The 24,859-nt window shown below is 43.0% G+C and overlaps 1 protein-coding gene across 3 annotated transcripts in view; it reads left to right on the top strand.

Moving 5' to 3' along the window:
* Nucleotides 1-24,859, top strand: part of rc3h2 (ring finger and CCCH-type domains 2) — a 49,998-nt gene that overhangs the window by 2,554 nt on the left and 22,585 nt on the right. For 2 of the 3 annotated variants that reach the window (XM_042337485.1, XM_007909040.2), the window contains exons 2-11: nt 4,233-4,544; nt 5,925-6,042; nt 7,193-7,426; nt 8,092-8,267; nt 15,132-15,332; nt 15,614-15,746; nt 16,509-16,627; nt 19,182-19,294; nt 20,809-21,105; nt 21,992-22,206. In XM_042337485.1, coding sequence (XP_042193419.1) covers nt 4,314-4,544; nt 5,925-6,042; nt 7,193-7,426; nt 8,092-8,267; nt 15,132-15,332; nt 15,614-15,746; nt 16,509-16,627; nt 19,182-19,294; nt 20,809-21,105; nt 21,992-22,206 — 1,837 coding nt within the window. In that variant the 5' untranslated portion in view covers nt 4,233-4,313. The remainder of the gene's footprint in view (nt 1-4,232; nt 4,545-5,924; nt 6,043-7,192; nt 7,427-8,091; nt 8,268-15,131; nt 15,333-15,613; nt 15,747-16,508; nt 16,628-19,181; nt 19,295-20,808; nt 21,106-21,991; nt 22,207-24,859) is intronic. The other variant, XM_007909042.2, reaches the window with a different exon arrangement.

Here is a 24,859-nt window from a genome sequence, read left to right as displayed (position 1 = left end):
CTTGGTGCTTTCTTACTCAAGCCTTTGGGATAGGGCACTATGTTGTGTTTATGCTGAAGCAGCTGAGCTGATTGAATTCTCTTGATAGTACTGTGTGGATTTAGAGCTTTTTTGGTACTTGGTTCTCAATTTGGAAATCTTGAAACTCATGAGAGTTCAACGGAGGGCAAATTTTCTCTTATCTACTGGCCCATTCAACACCGACTGGAATAGCAGTTGTATTGTTAGGTCTAGTTTTTGTAGTAAATCAGGGCCCAGTTTACCAATGCCATACTCGATTAATGCTAACATTTGGACCATGTGCTTTATCTGTCCAGTCTGCAAGAGACTAATGGCAAAAGCTCACGTGAAATCAGATTTCCAACAGCTGTGCCTCTTCATTTGCAACCCACATTTGCTGTATCCAAATACCGTAATTATAACATTTAATTCCCATTGGAGTTTGTGACATGGCTTCAAAACTACACAATAGAGCTTCTGGTATAAGCATACCTAGCAGAAGAAGCCAGCACTAAAGAAATTCACCAGGGAAGTATTCTCCAGATAATCACCTACAGTTAAATAATACTAAGATGAAGCAATTGCATTTAAAAATCCTATAAAACAACCAATAGAAACCTGAAATGCATTTTTGCACATCTAAAATCCATTGTTTTGTTTTAGTGTTCAATTAATAATTATTTGGGGAGGACAAGTTTGTAGGGCTATGGAGAGAGAGCGGGGGAGTGGGGTTGATCAGGGCTATGGGGGAGTGGGGTTGATTTGGAAGCTCTTTTCAAAGAGCGGCACAGACACGATGGCTGAATGGCCTCCTTCTGTGCTGTATAATTCTATGATTCTATTCTGCCACTTTGCGATTGGTAAGGACGTGATCCAGGTTTAAATGATATTTGTTATATATTGAAACATCAACTAATGTAACCGCAGTAACTTGCAGCCTTGTGGTCAAATGCAGGGTAACTGCATGTCCTATACTGAAAAATATTATCTAGTTGTTAATTGAAGGGAAAATCCCAGGATTGTTTAATATTGCTGATGAATTCCAGATGGATTATTGTGCTAATACAGTAATAAAGCACCTGCTTGTCTGTGTTGTGATAACCAATTTTCTGTCAGCTTGGTTGTAAATTAATTCATATTCCAGAAAATGTCTATTGTTTTCATTATAACTGTGGTCTATAGTGACTTTTGCGAACTGCTACAGGCGAAATGTCCCTTAAATGTCAAAGCTAACCACTATTGGAGTTCATGTCACTTTTATCTATGCAACGTCTTTATAATCAGTGTTAGCTGGTACTTTTTCTACTTGTTTCCGAACAGCAACAACAAAATTACATGTGTATAGCACCTTTCACATTGGGAGGACATTCCAAGGTGCTGGACAGTCACTGTTTCAGATCCGAGCTGGGGGTCAGGTTCGGGGAGCGTGGAGGGCAGGGGGGGGAATGAGGGTGCCTAAAGGCACAGTTGATGACGAGGGTCTTGAGCTAGGTCTTGAAGGAGGCAAGGGAGGGAGTGAGGTGGAGGGACTGTGGGATGGTGTTCCAGAGGGTGGGGGCAGAAGGCTGAAGACCTGCCCGCCAATGATGGGGCTGGCGAGGCGGGGGACATGTAGCAGGCCGGAGCCCGCTGAGCGGAGGGAGTGAGCAGGATGGTAGGGGGTTAACAGCTCGCAGAGGTAGGGGGAGCAAGACCGTGGAGGGCTTTGAAGGTGAGGAACAGGATGTATCCACTGTCTGATGGGAAGTCAGCTGAGTCGGACGAGGATGGGGATGATAGGGTCACGGAGCCTGATACGGGAGAGGACACAGACTGCAGAGTTCTGGATGATCTGCAGCCTATGGAGGTAGGAGCTGGGGATGCCGAATAGCAGGGACTTGGTGTAGTCGAGGCTGGATGTTATGTAAGGGGGACTTGGCGGCCTGCGGTGTGAGACAGTGGCAGAGCTGGGCTATATGGCCAAGGTGGGGGAAGGCAGTTTGACAGTTGAGTGTCAAACAAGACCCCAAGGTTCTGGACTGGCTTAGCGAGGTGGTGAGCAGCCATGGATGGTGATGCTGTCAGCGCCTGAGGTGAAGAGGCGCTGACGGAGCCAATCAGGAGCCTCGGTCCTGTTGACGTTCAACTGTAGAAAGTTCGCTCTGATCCAGGACTTGATGTCTGACAGACATTGTGTCAGCACAGCAGTGGGTCCTGGAGTCCAGGGTGGAGGCAGAGAGGTAGAATACAGTATAACTGAGATGCTAGCCTGCGTTTGGGCACTGTATAAGTGCAAGTTGTTGTTGTTACCTCGTGTATACAAATAAAGTTGTTATGCAAGATTTTTTTTACCAGAAATGCTTTGCCCGTTCTGTTTTCTTTATTATGTGGTAGCTGGATTAATATGGTTATACAACGGTCCTCTCGAAGAACGGCACTGCATTACTGGGAGCACGATAAATTTCCAAGATACATTTGTAGCTGTTTTCTGAGCATGTAATTGACATGTAAGGCTTTCATAATACAGAGGTGTTTAGTCTGTTTCCTGGAACTAGGAATTTCAGTTGTGTGAAAAATAAATTATAAAATGCCGGCTTGAGTACTGTGGTTTGACCTACTTCACAACATATTGGTAGGGAAGATTGGGGAACAAACAAACATTTGTAAATGCTAGTCTGGAGGCTCTCTCCATGCCAGTCAGACTCTTGTTCACAGTGAGAAAGCCAGCAGTTGGCTGCTCCAAACTTGATGGGGAATGTTTCCAAGTATGGTTGCGTGGTGTGTATTGTTAAGTTCCCTCTCCTTACATCATAATCATATCATAGAGTAAAGGCACTGTGTTGTCATCAGTTGGTGGTTCAGATGGATTTTGAAGATCCCATGGCATTAATTGGAAAAAGGCTCTATCAAATACAAGGATTTATTTTTTCTTTGTTTACAACCAGAAATCAATGCTGTTTTACTTGTATAAACTGCTTTATGCAGCCAGAGGATTGGAGGACCTTTTAGGACAGTTTGGCATCACCTCTTGGTCTTTTGTTTTTGAGATGAATCTGTTGTTGTGTAAGAAATGTTCAGGGCCTTTGTCACAACAGGTGACTCATGGATTTCAAGCCCTGATCTAATCTCCCACTGACGGCTTTTTGGAGTGAGTTCCATTATCCTGTGGCTCTGTGAAGAAGAAAACTGACAGTTGTCATTCCACTTGGCGTTGCTTATCAGCATTTTCAGCATAGTCTGGTGAACTCACACTTCTTGTTAAAAAAAAATAGATCGTTTTGGAGTGAGTGTCTCTTGGGAGATGTAACAAGGGAGCAGAGAAAAGAATCTGAACCAAATATCAAGTGTTACAAATATCAAATGACAAATTTGCCAGATGGGAGTTCCCAATTGTCATTGTCATAACTTAAATTTATACCAAGAAAATGGGTTTCAGATTTTGAAAATGGCTTTGGAAAAATACTTTTGTTAATGCAAAGCAGACATAAAGAATGCTAATTTGACTTGAGCTTATTTACCCTCATTTCACACAGCTGCTCTCACAAGCATTTCTAACATGAGAAAGAGAGTAGCCAGTCGGCCAGGCTGAGAGTATACTGTTAACCGTGGGACCATGAGAGCAAACTGGCACTTTCAATACAAACTTAAAATTTGGTTTGCTCTGAATATAATGCATCTTAGCTGAGCAGTATCCAAGAACACCAAGATATTTTGTGTCCTTGATAATTCTTAGGTCAAGGCGCAATCTTTTAAAGATTCTGCTTGGCTTTGATGTTTCTAACTCNAAAAACCCACCTTGGATTTAAGGTTGAGAATAACCACAAACCAAAGTAAGTCTTTCTCTTTTTCACATCCTGATTGGATTGGCTAAATCTTTGCCTATATCTTTCACTGCCTTAAATTATTTTGCACTTGCAAGACATGCCAGTTTTATCTCTGAATCAAAAGGCTTTTTTTTTTACAAACAACATTTGATCCACGTTGCTGTTAAAGCCAGACATAGTTGACTCATAAATTTGCAAAGACCATAGCAAGAAAGCACAATTATAAACATTCGATAATGTTCTTAAGCAGAAATTAGCATAATACTTAAAATGTTGGACTGGAGTTGGTCAAATATTGTGTACTGATTACTGGATAAGCTTTACTTCATTCCTCTACCTTCGTTCAGGATCATCCCCTTCTCAGTACGCTTGTGAACTGAAACCTTTTCTGATGCTTTTTTAATTGAATGTCTTTTTCCCCCCTTACAGCTGTCTAAATCTCTTGACAGTAGAGTAGCGTTATGCTAGTCAACCATTAGCACTGACACAGAAACCAGAGCCGCTTCCAGAATGCCTGTTCAAGCGTCGCAGTGGACAGAATTCCTTTCTTGTCCCATCTGCTACAATGAGTTTGATGAGAACGTGCACAAACCCATCAGTTTGGGCTGTGGGCATACTGTCTGCAAGACCTGTCTGAATAAACTACATCGCAAGGCATGCCCCTTTGATCAGACCGCCATCAACACAGACATCGATGTTCTTCCTGTAAATTTTGCACTTCTTCAGTTAGTTGGTGCACAGGTAAATGATGTTTGAAATATCTAAAATGCACATATTCTATAACTTTATAATTGTATCTCTGGTGCTGGTATTCATAGCTAGAGCCATGAGGCTTTGGTTGCAAAAGTATTTCAAATGAAATTCAAATGTACAATCGTTTATTTGACTTTGCTTTAATTAACGGTGCCTTTAAGAGGTGTAGGAATATTGAATATTGAATATTGCCAGGATGCTTCAGAGACTTGAATGGACATGGATCATGGAGAAAAAGATAAAATAACTCTAACCACTGAAAATTATTTGTTTAATAATAGAATTTCCTTGTAAAGTTTGTTACAGTATTGTTGAGAAATGACACCATGGATATGAAATTAGCATGTTTGCCTGAGTGTTCTTGTATTTCTCATTGAGTAATTGCTGATTAATTGTTGTGCACATTTACTTGCAGCATCATACCCCAGATGCTATTGCTGTAACCAGGGATAACATGACTTGGTTAAACAAGGAGCTTGTTTACCCTGATCTGACCCAGGGTTTATACACTGCTGCAATATTGTTTCCCGCAGTGAAACAATTGTGGGCGGGAAGCTAAATTATATTTCCTAGTTTTAAATGGGACTGAAATCCTTTGCCAGGACCTGACGAGTTAACTGGTGCCAAGCCAGATTGCTTCTTGAAGTTGGAGCTGAGAGTGGAGCTGGCTCTTTGGTGTTAAAATGCTTTGACAATAACTTTCAGGCATATTTCAGATGTTTAAAGTGTAAAGCATTTGTTTAAATTGGTCCCAATTTGTGCAATATTGTGTTCTTCAAGTTGACAGGATATACCAAAATCAATGTTCCAATGAAGTATAAATGAAGCACAAGACTCACAACCAGACTCTGAATACTAGTGTCTCTCTCTCTTCCCCCCCCCCCCCCCCCCGTAAAGAAGACTTGAAGGATACTTAAAAGCACAGAAAATCATTCAGAACCAGTCTTACGTTTGCAGCTTGATCTTTAGCCTTCTACTTGGTTTTCCCCAACTGGCATCCATGTCACCATCATCATCCTAGGGTACCAATCTTCAGGCATACTAGCATGTGTGCTCTGTCTGCTAGTTGTTTTGCAGTGATTTGATCTGTGCTCAATAGACTATTTTTGGGTCATTTCACTAACTGTATATCAGCCTCGGTATTCTGAGTATCCATTGACTTTCTAGTTAATTTTGCTTCTGCGTTTAATCTATGTACATGATTCCAGCTGTTGACCACAAGTATTGTGCAGGGTGTCTTTTAGCATTGATATGGATTTCTAAAAATAACCAATCGGCAGCAAATACTCTCTCATTTGAAAGTGGGGTGGAGGTACCAGCTCGTTATTAAGATTTGTCAGTTTAACAAGTTTATCGTTCTGTGTTTAGGTCCCAGACCAGCAGACAGTCAATCTGAGTAACTTGGCTGAAAATAAACATTATGAAATTGCAAAGAAGTGTGTGGAGGAGCTGGCTCTCTACTTGAAACCGCTTAGTGGAGGAAAGGGTACGTTGTGCAGGTTATATTTATAAATATAAGGTGTCAAATCTTTTTCAGGTGTTTTTTTGATTACTGGGAAATATGCTTGACAGAGTCTTCCCCCTACATACACAAATGTAAAACCCATTTATAAACACTGGCATTCTAGGTCAACATACGGCCACATTTAATTCCTTTATTATATTTAAGATTAATTTTATGCCATTACTATCATCATAAGAAAGTGGTAAACTGTGACTTGATTAAGTTTTGGCTAATCATCCTGTGCTGCTTTACTGGGGTGCAAACTAGAATGCTAATTGGTTGGTGATGACGATCATTTATGTGCCATAGTTCCTTAATATATGTTTTGATGCCTCATCTAGTGCAAACATCAATGAATTTGTCTTTACTAAAATCAGATTATTCTGAAAAGAAAAACACTTATTAAGTTAGCAAGGAGATCCTTCCTCACTAAATATTTAAATATTTCCTTTTCTAAACAATCCATCAACTGATTTTATAATTATAATTATTACTGTATGATACCTCATGTTAATTTTTATTTGCAAGTCCCTTGTGCCACCTTTTGTAAGAGATGATCTGCATGTTGGGTTACTTGGAAGTGACCCCATACTATTTATTCTCTTGGCATTCCTGGTGTGTACACATTCTGTATGTTAAATGTTTCTTTAGTGCATCTTTCTAACTCCATTAAGAGTAATGCTTCTATAATCAATATTGTTGATTAGCTTTCAAGACTATTATTTAATATAAAATAATAAACTTGTAATAATAATTCCTGAGTAATAAAGTGAAATACGTTTTTTGACATAGAATGATGTTAAATAATCCTGATTTACTTTTGTTCTAACTTTGGCTGTGGTATGGATAATCTCTTTTTAATGCTAATTTCAATAAAAATTAACTGGATTCTTTGTTGAAAGATTAAACAACAAAGATATAGTCATTTAATTAAAATATGTCTAGTTTGTTTTAAGGTTAATATTGTGAATGCTTAAATCTTTGTGCTTATCTATTTCCAGTAGTAATCAGCTGGGAAATGTATTTTGCTGTTGCAAAGGATATTCCATATACCCTAAGGGTGTGCATGCTGTGCTGCTGGTCATTGTAGCTCAAGCAATTTTGTTCAGTTGGCATTTTCCTTTTTGTTTAGGTGTTGCAAGTTTAAATCAAAGTGCACTGAGTCGGCCAATGCAACGGAAATTGGTTACCCTGGTTAACTGTCAGTTGGTAGAGGAAGAAGGTCGTGTTCGGGCAATGCGAGCAGCAAGATCACTAGGCGAAAGGACAGTTACTGAGCTTATTCTGCAGCATCAGAACCCCCAGCAGTTATCAGCCAATTTGTGGGCAGCCGTTAGGGCCCGAGGTTGCCAGTTTTTGGGGCCAGGTAAGACAAAATAGTTATTCACAGATGGATATCTTGGATTACTAATTTTTGGGGAATGATGTGGTTTTTCTGTTGTGGGTATCTCCTTACGAGGGTAAGCTGTACAGGCTTTAATTCAAAAGCCATTTATAAATTGGCATCTGAGGAACACAGGAATGTTTGCCATCTCACTGCTATTCATGGCTGTGATCTGTAATTGGCACCTGCATTAAACCTCCCTAAAACTTTGGGAAAAACCTCCCAACAACCTTTATATGTACACGTTCCTTTATGATATCATATATAGTAAAGCCCCCGCTATCCGCACAGCAATGTCTTTCACACAGCCATGAAGTGAATGACCACATTTATCTGGGAAATTGTTGGCCAGGGCACTGGGACGAATTCCCAGAACACCCTCTGCGTAAAATAAATTCCTCCTAATTTCCCCTTTGCTCTTCTATGGAGATCCAACCAGTGTTTCCTGGGGGCACTATTCTACCTGGTATTGACACATACTTTGGGGAGATGCTCTACGTGCCTATGTTTAGTCAGTTGGAGATTCCTATTATATGCAAGTGTTAAACTTGCTGAAATTCAAAATGTTCAGCCTGTTTTACAATTTTTATTAATTGGTTTTCTATTTGAGCATAAATGCTTTTGTTTTCCTTTCCATCTGTTGCCAGCCATGCAGGAAGAAGCTCTAAAACTGGTATTGCTTGCATTGGAAGATGGGTCAGCACTCTCGAGGAAAGTGCTGGTTCTCTTTGTTGTTCAGAGGCTTGAACCACGGTTCCCTCAGGCGTCTAAAACTAGTATTGGGCATGTGGTCCAACTCTTGTACCGTGCTTCATGTTTCAAGGTATGGCATTTATCCTTTTTTAACCATTTCTTTACAGCTTGTTTACTTTTAGCAACTGCAGTTATCCATATTATTACATGTACAAATGATTTGAATCGTGTCATTTCAATATTTTTTGCTCCAATGGGTTTATTTTTGTTTATTAGCTGTAACCTTTCCAATGTTTTTTTTAAATTGTACTATTCTTCTGGAGATTTTTAAAATAAAGTACTGATCATTTAAATCCCAGCTCAGGTCCAAAACCCCTGATTGTCCAGAGCCCTGGGACGTCTGTCTGACATGAAATTACAAGTGTAATTTGTTGTTGTTGTTGAACAGACAGAGTGCCGTTCTTCAGAATCTTTGTGCTGGTCTTTGTTTATCTTGCTGCTCTGAAAATTAGCAACCAGTACATATCATACCTTTCGGGGTCTACATGGGTTCAATCAGGCTCTGCCTAATTCATCATGTCATCCAGCCACTTTCTCTTGATCTCTTGCCATTAATGTTTCCAGACAGTAACAACTTTTCCTAAACCTCATGAATAATGTGAGCTATCTTCCCATCCGAATCTGCCTTGCCACTTCTTGTTTTTTTAATCTTCAAATTCAGTGATCCTCTGACTGGTTATTTATCTTGTCCAATTGATTTTTAATATCAACTTGTGGCACAATAACTCAATACACTTCAATCTTCTTATTAAGCTTGATAAACATGTTTAAAATCGTAAAGGGTTCAGAAAATTTGGAGATACGTTTCTTACCGTGTTGAAAATTAAAGAACAATGGACAATAGCTTTAAACTATGGCAACATAAGCGAATAGGAATGGCAGGAGGTTTTCTTTAGCCAAAAGTGCAAGATTTCTAGCAAGTGCAAAGATTCACAGGAATTGAAAGGATTCTGAGTTATTGCATTAATGTGTCATAGAATTATACAGCACAGAAAGAGGCCATTCAGTCCATTGTGTCTGTGCCGGCTATTTGAAAAGAGCTTCCAAATCAATCCCACTCCCCCGCTCTCTCCCCATAGCCCTGATCAACCCCACTCCCCCCCTCTCGCCCCATAGCCCTGATCAACCCCCCTCCCCCGCTCTCTCCCCATAGCCCTGATCAACCCCACTCCCCCCCTCTCGCCCCATAGCCCTGATCAACCCCACTCCCCCCCTCTCTCCCCATAGCCCTAATCAACCCCACTCCCCCGATCTCTCCCCATAGCCCTGATCAACCCCACTCCCCCCGCTCTCTCCCCATAGCCCTGATCAACGACACTCCCCACTCTCTCCCCATAGCGCTGATCAACCCCACTCCCCCACTCTCTCCCCATAGCCCTGATCAACCCCACTCCCCCGCTCTCTCCCCATAGCCCTGATCAACCCCACTCCCCCCCTCTCTCCCCATAGCCCTGATCAACCCCACTCTCCCCCTCCCTCTCCCCATAGCCCTGATCAACCCCACTCCCCCACTCTCTCCCCATAGCCCTGATCAACCCCACTCCCCCTCTCTCTCCCCATAGCCCATATCAACCCCACTCCCCCACTCTCTCCCCATAGCCCTGATCAACCCCCTCCCCCACTCTCTCCCCATAGCCCTGATCAACCCCACTCCCCCACTCTCTCCCCATAGCCCTATCAACCCCACTCCCCGCTCTCTCCATCAGCCTTTCAGGCAATGCATTCCAGATCCCAACAACTCGTGGTGTGAAAACATTTCTCCTCACCTCCCCTCTGTTTCTTTTAACAACTATTTTAAATGGGTGTCCTCGGGTTACCGACCCACCCGCCAGGGGGAATAGTTTCTCCTGTTCACCCTATCGAATCACCTCATTATTTTGAAAACTTCTATGAAGTCTCCTCTTAACCTTCTCTGCTCCAAGGAGGATACCCCTCGCTTCTCTACCTCTCCCGATAACTGAAGTGCCACATTCTGGTCAATCTCCTTTGCACTCTATCCAATGCCTTGACATCCTTCCTTCGGTGTGGTGCCCAGAACTGAACACAGTCTGTAGCTGAGGCCTAACCAGTGTTTTATATAAAGGTTCATCAGAACTTCCTGACGTTTGTATTCTTTGCCCCTATTTATAAAGCCCTGTATCCCATATGCTTTTTTAACAGCTGTATCTGCCTGTCCGGCCACCTTCAAAGATTTACTATATGACCCCCAGGTCTCTCTGTCCCTTCACCCCCTTTAAGATTGTACCATCAGCGTATATTGCCTCTCCTCATCCTTCCTTCCAAAATGCATCACTTTGCATTTCTCCACATTAAACTTCATCTGCCCCGTGTCTGCCCGTGTTACCAGTCTGTCTATGTCCATTCACAGTCTGTTATTATCCTCCTCACTGTTCACTACTTTTCCAGCTTAGTATCATCTGAAAAGTTGGAAATTGTACTCCCTATACCCAAGTCCAGGTCATTTATATAGATCAAACACAGCAGTGGTCCCAATACCCCTTACTTCCCTCAGTAACCTAGGATGCCTCCCGTCCCAACCTTGAGCACCGACAACCTTTTTTAATACCTCCTCTCGGTTTATTCTTGTCCTATCCAACTTCTCTACCCTCTCCTCTGATACTGTGGCATTGGCTGCATCCTCTTCCCTTGTGAAGACAGATACAAAGTACTTATTCCTCTGCCCCCAAAGACGATTTCCTCTTTGGTCCCTAATTGGACCCCCCCCACCTTTGACTAACCTTTTATTCTTGATATGCTTATAACATACCTTACGGTTCCCTTTTATGTTACCCACTAATCTTTTCTCAGACAATCTCTTTGCCCCTCCTATTTCCTTTTTCAGTTCTCCTCTGTACTTTCTATATTCTATTTGATTATCTTCTGTATTTTGGACCTGACATTTACCATAAATCTCCTTTTTCTGTTGTATTTTAATTGCAATTTCCTTCTTCATCCAGGGAGGTTTGGATGCCCTACCTTTCTCCTTTGTGGGAATGTATTTCTTCTGTCCTTGAACTATCCCCTCCTTGAAGGCTTCCCATTGCTCGTTAGTTGTTTTACCTGCCAATCTTTCTTTCCAGTCCACCTTGGCGAGGTCCCTTTTTAACTCACTGAAATTAACCCTCTTCCAGTTGAGTATCTTCACCTTTGATCGTTCCTTGTCCCGTTCCATAAGTACTGTAAACCTAATGATGGTGCGGTCACTGTTGTCCAGATGCTCTCCTACTGAAACCTATTCCAGTTGCCCCACTTCATTCCCCAGAACTAGATCCAGTGCTGCTTCCTTCTTCGTTGGGCTGGAAACATACTGATCCAGAAAATTATCCTGCACACATTTCAGGAATCCTTCCCCCTCCTTGCCCTTTACACTGTTATTTTGCCAGTCTATGTCAGGATAATTGAAGTTTCCCATTATCACTAATCTATTGTTTTTGATTCTTTCTGAAATCTGCTGCAGATTTGCTCATCCATCTCCTTCCCACTACTTGATGGTGTGTAATATACACCTAACAGAGTAACAGCTCCTTTTCTGCTCCATAACTGTGTCTTTGCCACACCACCTCCTTTTTTTCCTTCCCTCTCCCTCCTGAAAACACTGTAGCCAGGAATACTCAGCTCCCATTCCTGCCCTTGTTTGAGCCAGGTCTGCGTTATTGCCACTCCATCATAATCCCATTTGGCAACTTGAGCTGCAGCTCACCAATATTATTTGTCTCACACACTGCATTTACGCACATGCACTGCAATACTGACTTAGTATGTTCTGCATTTCTCCCCTGTCTAATCCCTCCTTTTTCTGGATTACTCCTGATTACATTGCTATTTGTCTCTCCCAGTCCTCTGTGTAACTTGTTTGTACTCTCTAATGCTACATCCTGATTCCCTTCCCCTCTCAAAATTAGTTTAAACCTTTGTACTAGTTCCCCACTGTACTAGTTAGCCTCCCTGCGAGGACATTGGTCCCAGACCTGTTCAGGGTAACCCATCCACCTTGTACAGGTCCCACCTGCCCCAGAACTGGTCCCAATGATCCAGGAACCTGAAGCCCTCTTTTCTGCCCCATTTCTCCAGCCATGCGTTCATGTGTTTGATCCTGTTGTTTTGATACTCGCTTGCACGAGGCACTGGGAGTAATCCAGAGATCACCACCTTTGAAGTCATACTCTTCAGTTTTTTCCCTAGCTTCTTACACTTACCCTGTAGGATTCCCTGTCGGCAGCATTCGATACGGTCGACCACGCTATCCTCCTCCACCGCTTGTCCTCCCACCTAAACCTTCAAGGCCCTGTCCCTGAGTGGTTTAGGTCGTACCTCTCCCACCGTCTTCACTTTGTTTCCACGAATGTTTTTTCCTCCACCCCCCCGCACTGTCTTGTGTGGTGTCCCTCAGGGCTCTGTCCTCGGTCCCCTCCTCTTCACCCTCTATACGCTCCCCCTGTGGTGACATCATCCGCAGACATGGGGTTAACTTCCCACATGTACGCGGATGACACCCAACTCTACCTTTCCTCCTCTACCCTCAACTCCACGACCCCCGATGTCCTGACAGCTGTCTGTCTGACATTGAGTCCTGGACGAGAGACAACTTTCTTCAGCTCAACGTGCGCAAAACTGAGGCCCTCCTGATTGGCTCACGTTAGCGCCTCCGCACCTCAGGCGCTGACAGCATCAGCATCCAAGGCTGCACTCTCCACCTCTCAAAGCCGGTCAGGAACCTCGGGGTTCTGATCGACCCTGAGCTGTCCTTTCTCCCTCATATCCGCTCCACAACTGGCACCGCCTTCCATCACCTCCGGAACATCACCAGACTACGGCACTACCTCACCCCTCACGCGGCTGAAACTCTGGTCCACGCCTTTATCACCTCAAGGCTGGACTATGGGAACTCTCTCCTCGCCGGCCTTCCCGGCCCTCCCTCCACACTGTAGGTCATTCAGAACTCTGCAGCTCGTGTACTGTCCCGCACCAGACACCGCGACCACATCACTCCCACCCTCGCCCTCGCCTTCACCCTCACTCTCACCCTCGCCCTCGCCCTGACCCTCACCCTCGCTCGCCTCCACTGGCTCCCCATCCCCCAGATGATCGATTTCAAGCTCCTCATCCTCACCTACAAGGCCATTCACGGCCTCGCTCCCTCCTACCTCTCCGACCTACTATCCCCCTACCTACCTGCCCGTACCCTCCGTTCCTCTGGCTCCGGTCTGCTCCACATCCCCCGCCCCAACCGCCTTCAGCCTCTCAGCCCCGAGGCTCTGGAACTCTATCCCCAAGTACCTTCGTCGCTTCCTCCTTTTCCTCCTTCAAGGCCGGTCTCAAGACCTTTCTCTTTGACCGTGCCTTCAGCTCCCCTCTCGACTCTCTACCCCCTCCTCGCTCCCTCCCTTCCCTCCCCTCACCCTGACCATTTCCCCCCCCAATGCTCGGGTCCTAACCCAACTGTACAGCGCCTTGGGACGTCCTCCTGACGTGAAAGGCGCTCTATAAATGGAATCTTGTTGTTGTTGTAGGTTCTCAGTCCTTTTTTTCCCCTACGTCACAGATCCCAACATGGACCACGACTTCGATGTTCCCCTTCTCCTTGTATAATGTTTTGCACACATTCCGTGATGTCTTCAACCCTGGCACCAGGGAGGCAACATACCGTGCGAGAGTCACGTCTTTGATTGCAGAAATGCCCGTCTACTCCTTTCCCCATTGTGTCCCCAATGACAATTGGATTGACACTCTTCCCTGTGTCCCCCTGTGCATCCATTTGCTTTTGACTCTCCCCAGAGGTGTCATCACCCTGACCTGTATTCAATGCAGAGAACCGGTTTGTGAGTGTCACACTCTCAGGGGATTTCTGCACTGCCTCTTCCTACCATACCGGGTGGTCACCCACTCACTCTCCGTCTGAACCCTCTGTGGCAGTGGGGTGACCACCTCCTGAAACATTCGATTGATGAACTCTTCAGCCTCCCGTATGCTCTGTAGTGACACCAGCCTCTCCTCGAGCTCAGAAACTCTGAGCTCCTGCTCGAGCAGCCGGAGGGACTTCCTACACATGTGTCTGTCCAGGGCACACAAAGCCTCCTGGAGTTCCCACATGGCACACATTGTGCATGCAACCGGTCTCAGCTGCCATGCCATATTCCCAGACATGTTTTATATTATTTTAATAACATATTATAATTATGCACCTCTTTCCCCCTGTGCACCGAATTCCCACTCTCGCCAAATTCCTTAACAGAATTCTCACTCTGTTCCACCTCACTCAGTTCCTTCCTCATGCTGCTGGACTCTCCATGTCAATTGAGTTTCTTGGACAGTTCTATGTGCCAATGGTCTACTCTCCTCTAAAAGTGCTAATTAAATATTCTAGAACCAATCTTAATATCTGTACTGTTGACCACACTTGACCAATTGGTTCATTACCAGACTGATTTTACAGTAAATTCTTCATGTTAGCCTTTCAAGAAAGGGAAGACAAGAATTAGAAGTAAGAAAACCACAAATTGAGTATGTGAGAAGAATTATTTTCAATATCTGCTTTTACATTGCTTTCCTGTCTCTGACTTACCCAGCAGCTGATGATGGCAGTTCAGCTGTCCTTGTGGTTTTACTGCCTTTAACATACAAAAATAAAACAATTTGGCTTCCAGNTTTTTTAAGTACAACGCTAAAAATATATGCTTTCATTTTATCACTTTAAATTAGCTTTCAATCCAGTGTAGAAATCATAAATAGAATGGAAATACTGCGGTCTGAAATGCAGGAGTTCTGAATTACAACCCGATTCACCAATATTTAATCCTGCCAACATTCATCACCAGACACTGATTCCAACTTGATCTCATTCCAGGCTTCTAGTAGAATCCAGTGTCTGCTGGGCACGGAGACCTGTATAGAAATGCATGACTGATTTGTACCTTTGTCTGGTGTCTCTACATAGGTAACAAAAAGGGATGAAGACTCTTCTCTGATGCAACTAAAAGAGGAGTTTCGTACCTATGAAGCTTTGCGTAGAGAGCACGATGCACAGATTGTTCACATTGCCATGGAGGCAGGACTTCGAATTTCACCTGAACAATGGTCTTCCCTTCTGTATGGAGACTTGGCACACAAGTCACATATGCAGTCCATAATTGATAAGGTACTTTTTTAAAAAGCAGTGCTGAATATTGCTTTTTTCCTGAGGGATTTGCTTTTCATCATAATAAACCTGGAGCAGATAAAAGGCAGATTGTGTTGCTTCTCTGGCACAGACATAAACATAAAGCATATTTTCAAAGCTAATATTAAAATGTTGCAAGCTACAGTCATATTGGTCCCTGTGAATCATTTGTGAAACACTGAGTACTTATGTTTGCCAGCTTGACTTCTTTATTTTAAACCTCCAGTTCCTGCATTTCTCATCTGTGTTTGTGCATCCAGCTCCAGTCGCCCGAATCGTTTGCCAAAAGCGTTCAGGAATTGACAATTGTCCTGCAGAGGACCGCGGATCCAGCTAATTTGAACCGACTCAGACCACATCTTGAACTTTTGGCAAATATTGATCCCAACCCAGGTACGTGATGTGCTTCTAAACCTCAAGCCAATCACTTTGTGTATTAGTCAAATGCAACCTAGGCTGTCCAGAAAGAGCTGGAGACTTTTCACAGGTGGCTTGGCTGTTCAAAGGACAGCCAAGGAGTTCTTTGAATTGAAGTGAAGTTTCTGCATGATGAATGTTGGCAGTCCTCCCATTTTTTTGAGAACAACAACGAGATTACATTTGTATAGCACTATACTTGTAGATCTTCAGAACTTCACATACTCTTGGAATTCAACAAATATTCTACTTTAAGGGCATTCACAGAGTTAGAAAGGTATTTTTTCGTGTAGTTCTTGTGATTTGGCAAACTTGATTTGACAAATTTGTGGAATCAAGAGCTTCAAGCTGAGCTCTGTTTGTTCATTCAGTGACTGCTGCAACCTCTTAGAAGATGCAAGAGTGTCTGTTAGATCTTGAGATTATCTTGAAGGTGAGACAGTTTTTCTAACGTTCATTGAACTGCAATTCATGTTTTTCATGAACGTTTGCTTTTTAACCGATATTGTTTTGAGACCTTAAATGGTTAGATCTTCAATGAGTGGCACTCTATCTGGAAACCCTGATCCTTATTTAGCAATTGTGCTGAAAGTGCAACTACCTGGAAAGGATTTAAGATTTCCACTGCTCTGATCCTCATAGGCCCATATACCCATTTTGTTTTTTAAAAAAAATTGTGGAAAACTGGAGTGCTTATCGTTCCAGATTTTTACTCTTTTGTATATATGTCTGTTTAAGATGCTGCACCTCCAACATGGGAGCAGCTGGAGAATGCGATGGTTGCTGTGAAGACAGTGGTCCATGGCCTTGTGGATTTTATCCAGAACTTTAGCAAGAAGGGTCATGAAACACCACAGGTGAGATACCTTCATTCTTTTACTTGTAGCGTTGTTTCAGTCTGCGTTTTAATTCAAGATAGTGTATTGATTTAGTTTGTGAGTTGGTCAAGAAAATTAACTTATCTTTTTACAAGGGCAAAAGATAGTCAAATTTAGCACTGCTCTTCAAAGTATAGCTACAAGTGTATCCCTGTATTGAAAATGGTGCTTTAGGTTAATACTACAGTGCCTTAATTAATGCTGTCATAAAATTATTATAATTTGTACCTTGTATTACTTTCTACATTATTCTCCATTACTTAATACAGTCTTACCCACTTATCTCAAATTAATTTATATCCACATCCCACTTATGTCGACAAAAAAGTGAACTCCAAGTTCCTTCTCCACATCGGAACACAGAAAATTACCATGTTTGTCAACATTGACATCATAACAATCCTTGCATTTGATTTAGTACCTTATGATGTTGAGCTGTTTCAAACCGTTTCACAGATTATATTGTAAAGTGGATTGACTGTATATTTTGTGAGCGAAAACTTCAGGACACTTATAGCAACACATTTTTCAAGTCCCTAACAGGCGCAATACAAATGTAATTTGTTGTTAATTTGTTGTTCCTGTATAACTATGCCTTCGGCCCACTCTGCCACACCTCTTGATTCCAACCCTCTCAGCTTGGGTGCAATTTTTGTTAGGTAAGGGCATCAATGGATATGGGGCAAAGGTGGGTGATTGGCGTTGAGGTATAGATCAGCCAAGATCTAATAGAATGGCAGAACAGACTCAAGAGGTTGAATAGGCAACTCATGTTCCTATGTTCCAACCCCTTAACTGTCCAGGGCCTTGGGACATTCTTCTGATGGGAACGGCACTATTTAATTTGTGGATTCCTGTAGCTCAGTGGTGAGAGCCCTGGTAGGGCAAAACATTGAGCAAGTTTCCTTATTCCACACGTCTCTGTTTTACCTAGCAGTAAGTAGGAATCCGGTTGTTAGTCGATTGGTGGATCGCTTTCCGAGGGTAATAATTCTTTCAAAATAAATAAAAATAATTTGGTCATCAATCCATGACTGCTGTGTGTAATTGGCTGCCGCATTTCGCCCACAAAGTATACAGTTAATTCACATTACAGTATATTCTGTGAAGCGCTTTGAGACGTCTCAAACACGTTATATCAAATATTATTATTTATTGATTGAGTGTGGCTCATGACTGTGAGTGATTGCACATGAATGGGTGTAACACGTGAGTGAGTGTGACACGTGGTAACCGTGTTGGGAATGCCGATCATAGCACACCATTCTACTACAATGGATACCAACAACAACAGCTTATATTTGTATAGCGCCCTTCACGCGGGGTAGCCTCCCAGAGGCTTGTACCGTAACTGGAATGAAACATAAACTTGACTTAAATGTTGGAAGATAAATATTGTACAATCAAAGCAATTGAGAGTGGAATGGCCGGGAACGAAGTCTGCAAAACCTTCTCTGTGAAGCGCAACATCCTTTATGGTTGTCTGCAATATGCTGAACAAATAAAGGCCGGATACGAAGCAGCACACGCGCGTTGATCAGCGAGCCCTGGAAATTGGACTGGCCGATAAGGATTTCATCACCTCAGTAAAAAAAAAGTCACGATGATGGCCAGCAAAAAACTGAGGAACCTAATGACAATGGTGGAGGTCGACCAACATAGTTATCATGTGACATGCACAGAAGCATTTAGCTTGTGTGAAGGATTGCAAGTTTCCTTACTCAACCAGTCCAATAATAATCCCTCGGGAAAAAAATAATAAATCATTTTCAATCCACGACTGTTTGTGGGACGCTGCTGTGCGCAATTGGCCGCCGCAAATATACAGTCAATTCACTTTATAGTCTATTCTGTGAAGCACTTTGAGACGTCAAGAAGACGCGCTATATCAAATGCAAGGATTATTATTATTATTTATTGCTCAATCAGAGTTACTGAAAGAAATGGACGAAGCAGCTATTTTTTGGATAAACTGTAAACCCTGATCTGAAAAGAGCAAGTATCAGTTATGAAACTGTTCTCAAATAATAATTCAATAAATGAAGGAAAATACAGGTAAATAAATGGTACAGAAATTGTAATCGTAGCATATGAAACAATGTAGATAAATGCTTCAGCAAATTTTAACCACAGTGGATGTGTGCATATATTGTTAGTTTGTCAATGTTGACATTCCCTTCTGTCAACAAAATTTGAACTGTGCCCCACGTGTCGACATAAACGGGTAGGACTTTATTAGACTTGTTATAACTGGAATTGTGTCGAGGCTCGAGTCAAATGTGCTGTCATGGTTGCAACTGCAACAAAGGCTCGAGTGAGTGTAGCTAAATAATAATAATAATCCTTACATTTGATATAGCACTTTTCACGTCTTCTAGACGTCTCAAAGCGCTTCACAGAATATACTGTAAAGTGAATTGACCGTATATTTGTGGGTGAAACGCGGAAGCACAGCAGTGTCCCACAAACAGTCGTGGATTGAAAATGACCAATTTATTATTATCAAATAACTCATTTGATATCCACTTTTCAGCCACAGCCAAACAGCAAATACAAAACCAGCATGTGCCGAGACCTGCGACAACAGGGAGGCTGCCCACGGGGAGCTAATTGTACATTTGCTCATTCCCAGGAGGAGCTGGAAAAGTAAGTCAGAGTTCAAAAAATTGTGTAAATAAATTCCATTTTGTTTAGCAAAAAATCACTGTGAATTGTGCTTCTCTGAAACGTCTCACCCCTTGTGGATCGTCTATCTCTCAAACCCCACATCCAGGCTTTCTCTCAGCTTTGTAACATTGACACTTTCGTCACCTCCAGGCTGACCATGCCAAGGCTCACCTCGATGGACTCCTCAACTACCCCCTACACAAACTGCAGACTAACCAAAACTCTGCAGCTTGTGTCCTCCTCCACACTTCTCTTTGACCGTGCCTTCAGCTCCCCCCTCTCGACTCTCTTCCCCGTCCTCGCTCCCTCCCTTCCCTCCCCTCACCCTGACCATTTCCCCCTTCCTTGCTCCCTCCCTTCCCTCACCCTGACCATTTCCCCGCTCCTCGCTCCCTCCCTTCCCTCCCCTCACCCTGACCATTTCCCCCCTCCTCGCTCGCTCCCTCCCTTCCCTCCCCTCACCCTGACCATTTCCCCCCTGCTCGGGTCATGACCCAACTGTGCAGCGCCTTGGGACGTCCTCCTGACGTGAAAGGCGCTTTATAAATGGAATCTTGTTGTTGTTGTTGTTGTTGTCTGCCAGCGCATCGCCCCCATTCTTGCTTGTCTCCACTGGTCTCCATCCCCCATCAATGGATCAACTTCAAATCCTCATTCTCGCCTTCAAATCCCTCCATGGCTTCATCCCACCCTACCTCTGCCATCGCCTCCAGTGAATCATGGCCTCTATGTTCCCTGTCCTATTCATCCCACCATTGGTGAGGTTTCAATCATTCTACCCCCTCCTCTTTGGAACTCCTTCCTCCGATTCCTTCTCTCTGCTGTGTTCAAACTGTCTCAAGACCCGATGGGCTGAAGGGGCTTCTTTACCATAAATCTCTATGGTTCTGGTACCCCAAAACCCCAAAACTGTGTCCAGTTTTGGGGTACCTTGCTTCATAAAGGATGTTATTGACTGCCTCTGTGTTCATTACAGCAAAGAAAGAACATAAAACATAGGAGCAGGAGTAGGCCATTCGGCCCCTCGAGCCTGCCCCCCCCCCCCCCATTTAATAAGATCATGGCTGATCTTCTAACCTAATTCCATTTACAGAAAGTTGAGGTGGGACCTGATGAAGGTGTTCACAATGATTAGAGGGTAAATAGGAAGGTTAGACATAGTTATAAGATAGTCACAAAGGAACTTTGGAGAAATGTTTTCACCTGGAGAACAGTTGGGATGTGGAACACGGAGTAGGATGGTGGAGATGGAGTCTATTGTAGCTTTCAAGAGGGACATAGAGAGGCATGTGGAAGAGTAGTGAGCCAATACAGACTTGATGAGCCAAATGGCCTCAGCTCTGCAGATTTCTGTTTCTTTGGGAATCATAAAGTACATTCAGCTTCTAAGTAATAACCATTCTGTTTAACATTAATTGATAATTTGATTATGAAAGATCTTTGAGTTGTTGTTCTGTGTTGCAAACATACCTATCTGTTATGCTTGTTAATAGGTATCGGATGCGGAATAAGAAGATCAATGCTACCATCAGGCCCTTTCCTCTGCTGAACAAACCTGGAATCACTAATCTAGCCACCACTTCTGCAGGCAGTATAGTGTCTGTAACAGGAATCACAGAAGCCACTGTGAAAATGGTGCAGATATCAAACGGGATCATAAGTCCAGAAAGTAGTACCCCACAACTAATACCACGCTGTGCAGATACCTCGTCCTCTTTGGAGATTGCTAAAAAAATTGGACAAAGCAATTTGAGTACACCTGGATCACTATCTGGTTCACCACCAGAAAAGTAAGACCTTATTCTTTCTTTAAAGGTGCAGTTTATTTTTCTCTTCCCTCCCTCCCTCCAGATCGGGCATCTCACACTGATTACCAGCCAAAACCATTTATTGGAAGTTTCATTTGGTTGGACATGAGCTGAGGATGAGATATGGCCAACTGATGCCAAATACCTTCCATCATGAATAGTGTATGAACACTGTTGACTTAGGTGAGGTGTTCAAAGGTGCCCATGGAGTGCTTTCCCAGGAGAAATAAAAGGAGTTGGAGTTCTGACAGGAGGAGAAAAATTGGCAAAGAAAGACTGCAGTTCCCAATAATATTTATGTTATACAACTCTCCAGAGGAGAAAGGCATTGGTTCAATTCTGAAGTTAGTTTGGTTGTCTTGAACGTTTCAACAGGTTAGGTATTTAGGTTAGGTATTCAGCGCCTTGGGCCGTCCTCCCGACCTGAAAGGTGCTATACAAATGTAATCTTCTTGTTGTTGTATTTAAGGCTGTTGATCAAAATCAACACTAATAGCATCACGTGGTTTTGCATATTGTGTGGTCCTGCAGACGGGTTGTTGGGCAGCTTTTTTAAAGCTTACGCTTCCACACTGTCATTCTTTCCTTCTCTCCACTTCACAAATAAATTGCCACACTGGAGCAGGCGGTGGGGGTGGGGACATGTGTGCTGATTGTGGCTTGTCTGCACTTGACTTTGACATTTTTACAAAAGTGTGGTTTTATAATGGGATGATAAACGTCATTCAAGAGATTCCTGGGTCATTAAAAAGATAAATGTTAACCTGGGTAAATGTAAGGTAGGTATAGTGGGACAGGAACTGTATGTACAGGGTGAAGTCCATTTCTAAAAGGTGATTTTTAAAAAATAGAATGATTTCATTTCCAGTAGAATTGGGTCTCCTCCCAAGACGGCTCTCAATCAGATGTCCTCTACCTCGGCTATAATGTCTTCACGTATTGGACCAGATGCTTCACTACCCCCATCAAAGCCTGGCCAGTTTGTGCCGAGAGTATCTGTGTATCCATCCCAACAACCTGATGTGTATTATCCAGACCCAAGGGCACCAGTTTCATATGAACTGCCTCCTTATCACCAACCAGGTAAGTTCGCTAAAGTAGGAGATTATTCTACATTTAATCAATTCATAATTTTCTGAAGATTTGACAAAATTTATGCAAATCGGTTTTAAAGATAAATTGTAGAAAATTTGATCTATGGTAGATTAAATAAGAAAGAGTTTGTTTTTATTGGGTGTATTTACACACTTGTATAAAACAAAACAAGTGGAATAAGATTACAAAGGAACATCTTCTTGTAGCCAAAACCACAATTAGGAACGGAAATTGGCCATTGTGCCTCTTCAATCAAAGCACACCATATAATCCCATTTCCCTATCTTCTCTTCATATTCCTTAATACCCTCACTTTACAGGTATCTCTCTCTCTCTCTCCCTTTAAGCATCCTGATTGATTTGTTTCTGCAGCATTACATTCCACATTTTCACAGCCCTTTGTATCAAGAATCTTGTTTCGTAATAGCTTGGCTCTAACGTATTAGTTATGGAGAACTACTTTCAAGATTCTACATAAGATTATTCTTACCTTGCCTTCCTGTCATGGTCCACATCCAATGAAGTACATTGCTCCAATAAGTGTGAGATGTTTTTTCTTTGAGACCGTTTTTTTTACTGAGTCTTTTTGGCTAATGTAAAACAGTTGGCTATCCCCCTGGCACTGAACATTAACAAGGATTTATCCAGGCCTGCCAACTAATGCAATTAAAATCCATTGGGTTCATACATGATTGCTACTAATTAATTCTGGATGGCTCAAGCAATTCCATGGTGATACCAGAACATGTTCACAGTCAGGCTTGGAGCAAGTCTCCAATGTTTGCTTAGAGGGATTTACGTGACTGAACCAGGTGTTTAGCTGAGGACTATCATTTGGTGTCATCTCTGTTCCATGTTGCTCCTTTTCAGCGACTGCTTTTCTGAGAGCAGTGGCTGCCAACCATTCATCATGGTGAGCAACTTGTAAGCAAAATAGAGGCCCACAGTATTAAAGGGACAGTGGCAGCGGATGAGGTGTTCTGAGACGCCGTCCGGCGTGGAGGGCGCTATATAAATCTAAGTTGTTGTTGTTGGATACAGAACTGGCTGGGAGACAGCAAGCAGAGAATAGTGATGAATGGTTATTTTTCTGACTGGAGGGAAGTGTGCAGTGGTGTCCCCCTGGGGTCGGTATTGCGACTACTGCTGTTTTTGATCTAAATAAATGACTTGGACTTGGGTATAGGGAGTACAATTTCCAAGTTTGCAGATGATACTAAGCTGGAAAAGTAGTGAACAGTGAGGAGGATAGTAACAGACTGTAAATGGACATAGACAGACTGGTAACACGGGCAGACACGGGGCAGATGAAGTTTAATGTGGAGAAATGCGGAGTGATGCATTTTGGAAGGAAGGATGAGGAGAGGCAATATACGCTGATGGTACAATCTTAAAGGGGGTGAAGGGACAGAGAGACCTGGGGGTCATATAGTAAATCTTTGAAGGTGGCCGGACAGGCAGATAAAGCTGTTAAAAAAGCATATGGGATACAAGACTTTATAAATAGGAGCAAAGAATACAAAAGTCAGGAAGTTCTGATGAACCTTTATATAAAACACTGGTTAGGCCTCAGCTACAGACTGTGTTCAGTTCTGGGCCCTACACTTTAGGAAAGATGTCAAGGCATTGGAGAGAGTGCAAAGGAGATTGACCAGAATGGTACCAGGAATGAGGGCCTTCAGTTATCGGGAGAGGTAGAGAAGCGAGGGGTATCCTCCTTGGAGCAGAGAAGGTTAAGAGGAAACTTAATAGAAGTTTTCAAAATGATGAGGGGATTCGATAGGGTGAACAGGAGAAACTATTCCCACTGGCGGGTGGGTCGGTAACCTGAGGACACCGATGTAAAATAGTTGTTAAAAGAAACAGAGGGGAGGGGAGGAGAATTTTTTTTATATATAAACACAGTGAGTTGTTGGGATCTGGAATGCATTGCCTAAAAGGGTGTTGGAAGCCGATTTGATAACAACTTTTAAGAGAGAAGTAGATAATTAATTGGGGAGGACAAGTTTGCAGGGCTATGGGGAGAGAGCGGGGGAGTGGGGTTGATCAGGACTATAACAATAATAATAATCCTTGCATTTGATATAGTGCTTTTCACGTCGGGAGGACGTCCCAAAGCGCTTCACAGAAGACACTGTAAAGTGAATTGACTGTGTATTTGTGGGCGAACGCGGCAGCCAATTGCGCACAGCAATGTTCCACAAAGAGTCGTAGATTGAAAATGACCAATTTATTATTGTTTTTGGTTTTGGAGGGATTATCATTAGGCTCTGTGTGGAGTAAGGAAACTTGCCCGAGGTTTCGCCCTCTGCCTGGAATTGAACTCAGGTCTCTCACTTGCAAAGCGAGTGCTCTAACCACTGAGCTACAGGACTCCACAATCCTATGGGGAGAGAGCGGGGGAGTGGGTTGATTTGGAAGCTCTTTTCAAAGAGCAGCACAGACACGATAGCTGAATGGCCTCCTTCTGTGCTGTATAATTCTATGATTCTATGACATCTTTAAGTGCCCTCCTTTGTCAAGTTGTTCAATCTGGAGAAATACCTGCCACAGGTGGGCAGTTTTGATGACTGTGCATTTATTCACAATTTCTAACATTTCTGCAGTACATTGGCTTGAGTCTACAATGTAGACATGAGTC

This window comes from Callorhinchus milii, unplaced genomic scaffold (assembly GCF_018977255.1).
Source record: "Callorhinchus milii isolate IMCB2004 unplaced genomic scaffold, IMCB_Cmil_1.0 Scaffold8, whole genome shotgun sequence".
Lineage (NCBI taxonomy): Eukaryota > Metazoa > Chordata > Chondrichthyes > Chimaeriformes > Callorhinchidae > Callorhinchus > Callorhinchus milii.
The sequence above is the reverse complement of the archived record's forward strand: the minus strand, read 5'-3'. Positions and strand labels throughout refer to the sequence as shown.